Source organism: Lonchura striata, chromosome 4 (genome assembly GCF_050655825.1).
Source record: "Lonchura striata isolate lonStrDom1 chromosome 4, ASM5065582v1, whole genome shotgun sequence".
Lineage (NCBI taxonomy): Eukaryota > Metazoa > Chordata > Aves > Passeriformes > Estrildidae > Lonchura > Lonchura striata.
Window position 1 is genome coordinate 2,400,203 of NC_140706.1, and position 8,939 is coordinate 2,409,141.

The 8,939-nt window shown below is 61.3% G+C and overlaps 1 protein-coding gene across 1 annotated transcript; it reads left to right on the plus strand.

Moving 5' to 3' along the window:
* Nucleotides 1–183: 183 nt before the first annotated feature.
* On the plus strand, nt 184–8,505 carry DOK1 (docking protein 1). The gene is made up of 5 exons (XM_021526836.4): nt 184–2,000; nt 2,135–2,428; nt 4,625–4,733; nt 5,242–5,414; nt 6,926–8,505. The coding sequence occupies exons 1-5, from the start codon at nt 1,938–1,940 to the stop codon at nt 8,096–8,098; spliced, it is 1,812 nt and encodes a 603-aa protein (XP_021382511.3). The 5' UTR covers nt 184–1,937; the 3' UTR covers nt 8,099–8,505.
* The last annotated feature ends 434 nt before the right edge of the window (nt 8,506–8,939 follow it).

Below are 8,939 nucleotides of genomic sequence, written 5' to 3' on the forward strand. Positions count from 1 at the left end.
ACGCGCTCGCCGCAGCGCAGGGGGCGGCCCCGCGGGTGGGGCCGGGGCGCGGGGCGGAGCGGGGTGGGGGGGTCCCCGAAATCCGTGCGGAGCCCCTGCGAGGCGATGCTCCGGCCGCAGTCCCGGAGCCCGCGGACCGGAGCCCCCGGCGCTGCAGCCGCCGCCGCCTCCGGTGTCCACGGCAGCTCCGGTCCGCCACGTCCCCAACTGCGGGGGTCCTCCCGGTGGAGCAATCCCTTCTCCCGGCTTTGAAGCTTCCCGGGAGCCCCACAGCCGCAGAGTTGTTCCCGAGGGGTGGGGTGTCATTATCCTTGTGTTCACCACCGAGCTGGCACCTGCCCTGGCCACACCCTTATGCCAGGCCGAGGGTGCCATGCCTCTGCAGGTCGGTCCGTGCCCTCGGGCGGCCCTTGTGCCTCGCAGGGGACTCAGCTGCTGCCTGTGCCGGGCTGTTTGCCTTGTGCCGCCCTGCTCTGAGCTGCTGACGCTCGTCTGGCTCGTGGCTGTCTCTGCCACCCTGTCCTGCAGCTGCACAGCACAGAGCTCTGCCCACACACGGCCCGGGCTGTTTGACACCGCCGAGTAATCTTGTTCTTTTTCAGACCACTGGGCCTGTTTGCTGATGTCATTGTTTTGCCAGGGTTTGCGGTCTGATCTTTCGTCTGTCTTGTGCACTTTGTTATTGGTATTGCTGTGGTTACATCCCCTTGCTGTTTCTAGCACACTGTTCTTATCTCAGCCTGTGTGATCTTTACTTTTTGTGCCTCCAATTCTCCTCTCCATCCTGCCTCGGGGGAGGGTAGGGCTGTGAGCAATTGGTCTGGGATGTTTCAATGTGAGCACTTAATTGGGGAATGTCATTCCTAAACCAGGACGCCAGCACAATTATGGTACCGTGAACATGTGAAGGGTGATGCCAGGACAGTGCAGAGGGTCACCCCTGCATCCATCCAGGCACTGCAAAGCTCCCCTCAGCAGCTCTCCCCACCTGCAGCCGTTTCATCAAAACCACAGGTGGAGAAATGGGGATCAGAGCCTGGAAAACCAGGATCTGTGGCTTCTCTCTCTTCCCTTTGCAGGTTTATATTGTGTCAGGAAACCGAGTCATGATGCCTAGGCCATCAAAGCAGCAAGAAGCCCAAGAGTGTCTGACCAGCAGTGACCTGGCAGGGTCACAGTGCCATCAGAGTGCCACCAGGCTGGTTCATCCACGCTGGGGTGTGCTGAGCACAGGCTGTGCTTGTCCTTGTTCCTTGCCTCGCAGCCAGCACCTGTCCCACCTGCAGCTGGGAATGCTGGACTCAAGCCTGGCCCTGCAGGAGGCTTCTGGGGCACACTGGAGTGGCCAGCAGTGGCAGGGACAGTTCTGGGAGCAGCTTGGTGCCCCTGGAGTGGCTTTGGTGCCCAGGCACATGGCATGGTTGGAGGCAGGGAGATATGGATAGCATTGCCCCATCCACAAAGACAGAGAATGAAATTGTGCACGGCTGTGCATACACAGGTGTTTGCTGTGATTCTTCGCCTTCTCTGCTCTCTCTGCGAGCACCTGCCCATTCCACGATTTTCCTGAACTATGTGCTTGAGGTAAGCAGCCTCTAGTCCTCCCCTTCATTTCCTCTCCTGTCAAAGACATCACTCCTTTCCCCTGTGCTGTGAAACCTCACCTCTCCCCTGTCCACTCCCCACATTGCCCTGGCTTAACCTCAGCCCATCCGAGCGCGTCTTCCCGTCCCCATGGAGAGCACACGGCTGTGCCACACGTGTGTGCACACACCCAGGCGTGCACACACGCGTTCACACACGTGTTCACACGCACACACGCGTTCACACACATGTTCACACGCACACACGCCAGCACACCCCGCCCCTGACACGCTGGTCCCCGCCCGGTCCCCGCCCGGTCCCCGCCCCAGCGGCGCGGGCGGAAGCGCTCGGGGATGGAGCCGCCGGCCATGGAGGGGCCGCTGCTGGTGCAGCACAGCCACAAGTTCGGCACCAAGGTGGGTCCTGGAATCCCTTCCTCCCTCTCCCTCTTCCTTCCCTTCTTCCCTTCCTCCCCTCCCCCGGGCCCGGCTGCGCTCCGGGGCCCCGGGCGGGGAGCGGCCCGGGCGCGGTGTGACCGCGCTGCCCGCAGCGCTGGAAGCGCGGCTGGTCCGCGCTTTACCCCGCCAGCCAGCACGGCGTGGCTCGCCTCGAGGTGTTCGACTGCAAGGAGCCGTCGGCGGCCGGGCGGGCGGGCACCCGGCGGCTCGCCCGCACCGTGGTGCGGCTCAGCGACTGCACCAGCGTGGCCCCGGTGGGCGAGGGCGGCCCCCGCGCCGGCACCGCCACCTTCCGCCTGGAGACCCGCGACCGCAGCTTCCTCTTCGCGGCCGAGAAGCAGCAGAGCGAGGAGTGGGTGGCGAAGCTGTGCCAGATCGCCTTCCCGGTGAGCCCCGGGCTGGGAGGGCCGTGCAGGGTGGCACAAGGACATCGGTGTTGTGGGGGGGACGCCTTCCCACCTGGCAGCCCAGGGAAGGACACCCCGAGGCAGCGCCTGTGGTCTCCGTGCCCGGCCCTGGCACTCCGGTGCCCTCTCGATGGCTCCTGCTGTGGTTTGTGGGACTTCTCGGCGTGCTGTCAATCATTCGAGGTTGTGGCTCCGAATTTCAAGTCGGACTCTTCTTGCCGGGTGCAGAGAGCTGGCAGGAGGCCAGCTGATGGCCGAGGAGCGTTTCCTCTTGGCCCAACCATTGCTGCCTTTCCTGCCACAGCGGCGGAAGCGGAGCCCCGAGAGCGTTGCGGGACCTGGCTGGTTCCAGGACCTGGAACCCCCTTTCCCAGCCTTGGGGCTCGCTCCTGGCTGCTGCTGTGGGCACCCCATCTGTGCTGGGGCTCTGGAAGAGCTGCCCAGCCCCCTGTCCTCTGCAGCCCCTGGAGCTGCTGGCCAGGCAGTGTGAGCAGCCAGGGCTGTTTGGGCAGTGTGCTAGAAACAGCAATGGGATGTAACCACAGCAATACCAATAACAAAGTGCACAAGACGGACAAAAGATCAGACCACGAACCCTGGCAAAACAAAACACCCTGACAAGTGTGGTTTTCTGTGCCCTCTGGGACAGCAGCCCACGCCTGCCCAGCTCCACAGCGCTGGCTCTCCCTCCTGGGAGGTGTTTGCAGAGGCCTGGGTTTGGCTCCAGCTGATTCCAGGCTTGGAGTGCTGGGCAGGGCTGCCTGGCAGGAGCTGCACAGCTGGTGATCCCAGGATCTCCCCTGAGTGTGATTTACCTTTGTCCCTTGAACGTTTCCCTGCGGTCTCCTGCCCAGCCAGGTGTGTCTGTGCAACAAATGCCAGGGCTGGGAGGGCTGGGAGGCACTGGTGGAAATGTCTCTGTGCTGCCTGGTGCAGTCAGGGTTGCAGCTTTTGCCTTGAAAGAAGCTTGTGGGGCTGAGCTGGGGGCACAACACAACCTTGGAGTGGGGCAGGGTGGTGGCCAGGCCAGGGAGCACTTGCCTGGAGCTCCCAGCCCCCACACAGGAACCGTGATTTTGTGTGCCTGAGGTCCAGAAGCAAGCTGGAAGTTTGGGAGGTTGTGAGCAAAAGGCTGCAAGGCTGGCATGTGTTTTAAAAAGGCCTGACCTGGAGCAGGAGGCACAAGAGCTGCACATGGCCTCTCTGCACGGAGCTGGAGATCCTCAGCTGGGATTGCTGATCATCTGCATGGAGAATGTGATTTTGTGTCATGTTCCTGCCCAGAGGGTATGCAGGGTCCAGCAGCTTGGGAGCTGGAGCCAGAGGTCATTTGGAGTTCAGAACAAATTTTTGAATTTCCTTTTGAAGATGAGGAGAAGTGCAGTCAAATGGAGACTTAGAGGCTTTGGCAGATTTGGTGGCCCTTGGCTTTCCAGTCCCAGGCTGGAGCCCTGCTGCATTGGATGCTTTAGCTGGGGAGGAGCTACTGCTATCAGCTCTCAGGACATGAAGTTTGAGGACCCAAACACTTGATGGCCCTTTTCTTGGGCCTTGTTTGGGCTTCTTGTTAAGAAGCTCATGTGTGTGAGTTTTAAACTGAAGCTGTGGCACTTTTCTTCTGCGAGATGCACCCTCTGCTGCAACCCCAAGGAACAGCTCCGCACACTGAGCTTCCCTTGTGCCAGCTGCACAGGGCTGTCATTAGTGAGCAGCTTTTCTGCAGGAGGATCTCTGAAAGCACCGAGGGTTTGTGTCTTGCCCCAGGCCCTTTGGGGGCCCTGCTGCTGGGACACAGTTGCTGACAGCGTGTGTTGCATTTTCAGTTCTGCTTGTGCTAAAATAGAAGCGCTCGCTTCCCCTCTGCAGGCTCCCCCTCCTCCTGGACAGGACACAGACCCCCGTGTCACCAGGCCATCAGTGCTTGGCATGGTATGGCCAGGAGGGTGTGTTTGGGTTGTGCCATGCTTTGGGGGCAGCTGTGCAGGCGCAGAGCCCAGCTGGGGACAGGGCGCTGCCAGGAGCTCAGGGAAGTCCCCCCTGTGCTGCCTGCCCGTGTTCGTGTGGGCTCAGGGGATTCTGTGGGCAGGGTGCAGGACAGGCAGGCTGTGTGGGGGTCCAGGCCTGGGGGCTGATGTGGGGAGAGAACTCTGGGTCTGATCTGCTCTCCTTTGCCAGGGAAATGGCCCCAGCGATGGCGTGGTGTCACAGTATGGCCGAGAGGGCAGCGGGGAGTCACCGGCCCTGGAGATGGCTGTGAACTCCATCTACTACTCCAGAGATGAAGGTGGGACCTGCTGCTGCCCTGACGTGGGGCCACCTTCCACGGAGCCTTGTCCTGCTGCTGCCCCATTATTGGGGCCACGCTGGGCAGTGCCTGTGTCCCTCTGCCCTGCTCTGAGCAGCCCTGTCCCCGCAGTGGGGCTGGCTGTCCCCTGAGCAGCCCCGCAGTGGGGCTGGCTGTCCCCTGAGCAGCTCTGCAGTGGGGCTGGCTGTCCCCTGAGCAGCTCTGCAGTGGGGCTGGCTGTCCCCTGAGCAACCCCGCAGTGGGGCTGGCTGTCCCCTGAGCAGCTCTGCAGTGGGGCTGGCTGTCCCCTGAGCAGCCCTGTCCCCGCAGAGGGGCTGGCTGTCCCCTGAGCAGCTCTGTCCCCACAGTGGGGCTGGCTGTCCCCTGAGCAGCTCTGCAGAGGGGCTGGCTGTCCCCTGAGCAGCTCTGCAGTGGGGCTGGCTGTCCCCTGAACAGCCCTGTCCCCGCAGAGGGGCTGGCTGTCCCCTGAGCAGCCCTGTCCCCGCAGTGAACACTTTCTGGGTGACGGTGCAGAGGACGGAGGCCGCAGAGCGCTGCGAGCTGCGTGGCACCTACGTGCTCAAGGCTGAGCGTGACAGCCTCGTCCTGAAGGACCCACGGACGGACAAGATCCTCTACGTCTGGCCCTACCGGCTGCTCCGGAGATACGGCCGGGACAAGGTGGGGAATGGGAGCCCCGGGTGCTGCAGGTGCTCCCCTGTAGCTGTTCCCTTGTGGAAGGGCTGAGCTGATGTCCTGCAGCCAGCCCTGCCAAATGCCAGGATTGCTGCAGCTCCTGGTGACCTTGACTGTCCTCAGTTCCTGCCTGTGTCCACCACGCTGGAGCGTGGGCTGGCAGAGCGCTTGTCCCTCTGTGGTTGTGCCACTTTCACTGAGGTCTCTGTTGCTCTCCTCCTCCATCCCAGCATTTCCCAGCTTGTGCCGTGAGCGGGCACATCCCTCAGTACTCACCCATGCTCTCCCCAGGCTCCAGGAACCTTGGCTCCTGGCAGTCCTGTCTCTGCCCCAGGTTCATTCCCTCTCTCCTAAGGATGGTGGCCAGAGCAGAGGGCCTTTGAGACACCAGTTTCTCTGGATTTGTTCACTCTGTGGAGGGAACTGCTCTTATTCTCACTGACATTTGAAGATCTGCCCCTCTTCAGAGCCTTTGTGCAGTGATTCCCCAGTCTGCCTTGCTGCTACCCTGAGTGCAAGGGGCATGGACCACGCTGGACAGGGAGGAGGTGGTCGTCCTGGGGCTGTTTATAGCAGGGACCATGTTTGCAAAACTCTGCTTATGGTGCACATTTCCAAAGTACAGGTGGAAACTGAGCTGCCCTCGTGGGGGTGTCCAGCTCATCTGCAGAGTGTGTGCTGGGGGCAGGAGGAGAGTTGCAGGGTGTGGGGAGCTGCACCCACAAGGACCTGAGCAGAGAGGGGCTGACTGTGCTTCTGTTCAGCAGCACTGACCCACAAAAAGAAGTTTCTCCCCAGAGACCTTTGTAGCAACCGCAGGGGCTGCTGCTGCCTGTAAGAGAGGCAGAAAATCTCCCCTGGTTAAGGGAATGAGGCTCAGGAAGGGTGTGGGTGTCAGCTGGTGGGAACCTGCTCACCAGAGTGTGTTCAGGCCAGAGGAAGCACAGCAAGACTTCTCTTTAGGGGACCTTTCACCATGAACTGATTAATGCTGGAAGGACAATGCTTTGCTTACTCTTGGTAACTGAACTGCTGCTGCTGAGTGTTCTCCTGCTGGAAGCTGTGTTCTTCCTCTTGTATCTTTTGCTTCCACATCACTCCCTTCTTACCTAAGATTCCATATTAGCTTCCCCTGCTGAACTGTCACTCACCTTCTCATCCTACTCCTTCCTCAGTGTTATTTCTTAGACTATCTGGTGCCAGTGGTAGAAACTGCTGGAATTACTCACGTAAGGCTGCGGGGCTCCAGCAGGAGCTGCAGCTCTCTGGGGCCCTTGCAGTGATGTCCCCTCAGGTGTGCTCCAGTTCTACAGCTTGTCGTGTGGCCTTTCCCTGCCCAGCTGCCGGGCACAGGGTGGCCCTTGCTATGGGAGTGGAAGGAGCAGGATTTCAGGACAGTCTCTCCTGCAGGAGGGACTTGGTGGGAAGCACAGCCTGCACAACACGCTGGGTGAGTGGGTGCTGAGCAGGACGTGACCCTTCTGCTTCCCCTTCAGGTGATGTTCTCCTTCGAGGCTGGCAGGCGCTGTGACTCAGGACCTGGAAACTTCACCTTCGAGACCAAGCAGGGCAACGAGATCTTCCGCCTGGTGGAAGCTTCCATCCAGGAGCAGAAGGCTCAGGTGGAGGAGAACCGGCAGAGCTGCGACTCGCTGGAAGCCGACAGCCCCGGCGTGGTGCAGATCCGCCAGGCCCTGGCTGACAACCTGAACCTGGAGCTGCCCGCTGAGGGGGATGACACCCCGGCACCCAAAGCAGGGCTGGCACCCAGGGCGGGTGCAGCAGCAGCAGCAGAGGAGAGAGATGCCACATCTCTGCTGAAGGGCCGGACTCTGCCAGAGCTGCCCGTGCCCCCGGCCAAGCCCACGGTGTCCAGCACCCCTCCACGCTCCCCTCTGCCCAAGGCGCTCCGTGCTGTGCCGCCGGCCGAGGACCCGTCCAGCGTGTACTCGGAGCCCCTGGACTCGGTGAAGGGCCTGCAGCCGTGGCCGGACCCGCTCTACTCGGACCCTGTGGACAGCAAGGCCATGAGCGTGGCCAAGGCGCCCGGCGGGGCTGCGGAGGAGCCGAAGCCGCGGCTGCCGGTGCCGGTGCCGCCGTACTCGGGTGCCTACGAGCAGGTCCGGCCCGAGGGGCAGGTCCGGCCCGAGGGGCAGGGCCGGCCCGAGGGGCAGGGCCGGGCCGAGGCTCGTGGCCAGGCTGCCCCTGGGCGCAAGGAGCACATCTACGACGAGCCCGAGGGCCGCGCTCCGCGCTCGCTGCATCCCTTCACCTACATCTACGACGAGGCGCGGCCCACGAGCGAGGCCTGGCGCACCCAGGGCCACGATGGCAAGGGGGGCTATGAGTACCCCTACAACCCCAGCACTGACGATTACTCGGTCCCGACCTTCCCGGCCAAGGCCAAGTGCCCCAAGCCAGTGCCAGCCCCCAAGCCCCAGGCAGTCTTTATCCCCAAAGGGGCAGAAAGGGTGGAGGACCCTGGCAGGCGATGGGGTGGTTCTGCCCCTGAGAAGGTACTCACCAAACCCAGCCTCAACAGCAGCAACAACAACAACGTGGAGGTGCTGTACAGCCAGGTGGTGAAGCCCCAGCAGCTGCAGAAGAAGGAGCAGTGTGTGGATGAGTACAGCTTGTTGCCTCTCTATGAGGACTTAGGGGAGATATAAGCTGCTGCTGCTCTGTGTCTGTATCCCAGCAGGGACTGGGCATCCCGGTGCCAGCTGGGCTTCTCCTCCCCAGGATGACTTGGGGCTGTTTGGGCTCGGGCAAAGCCCCTTTACTCACCAGTGCTGAGGGGCTGTCTTTCTCTGGAGGGAAACGGCGAGGGAGCTGTGGCTGGTGCAAGCCCCCATGTGTTTCTCCAGCTCTGGAGCTGGCTCCACTGTGCCTTCTGATCTGCAGGAAGGCTGGTATTTTCCTGTACCTGCTGCTCTGGCTCTGCTCTGGCTTCCTGTCTGACCAGGCTGCAGGGCTCTGGTGCCTTTTGTGGTGTGTGGAAGGCTGCTTGCTATCAGTCTCCAAAAAGTATTTTTATACAAAGTTATTTTAATATTAAAGTCTGTATGTCTCAGAACGACATGTTTGCCTGTGGCATGGATGGGGAGGTGCAGGTGCACCTTTGTGTCTGTGCCAGAGCTACTGAGCTAAAAATGAGCCTCAAAGAAAGGTGCCTGCCAGGTTGAGCTGTGGCTGGATGCCCTGATGCCAGGGCATTAAGGGAAATGAGAGTCAGGCTCAGATATGTGATGGCCTCCAGGCATAAGGCTGGGCAGGGATAGGCGCCAGCTCTGCTGCAGCTCAGTGGCTGTTGGTGAGTCACAGGATCTCTCCTTCTCCAGCTTGATCCCACTGCTGAATTCCCTGCAGCTCCCAGATGCTTTGGAAGGCCTGGAGGGGCCCAGTCTGGATCCCATTGACTTTATTAGCAAAATCTGTGATGGGTTTGTGTGATTGCTGCGTGGCCAGACTTGGGCAGAAGCCTACCCAGGGGAAAACCAGGTTGTCCTT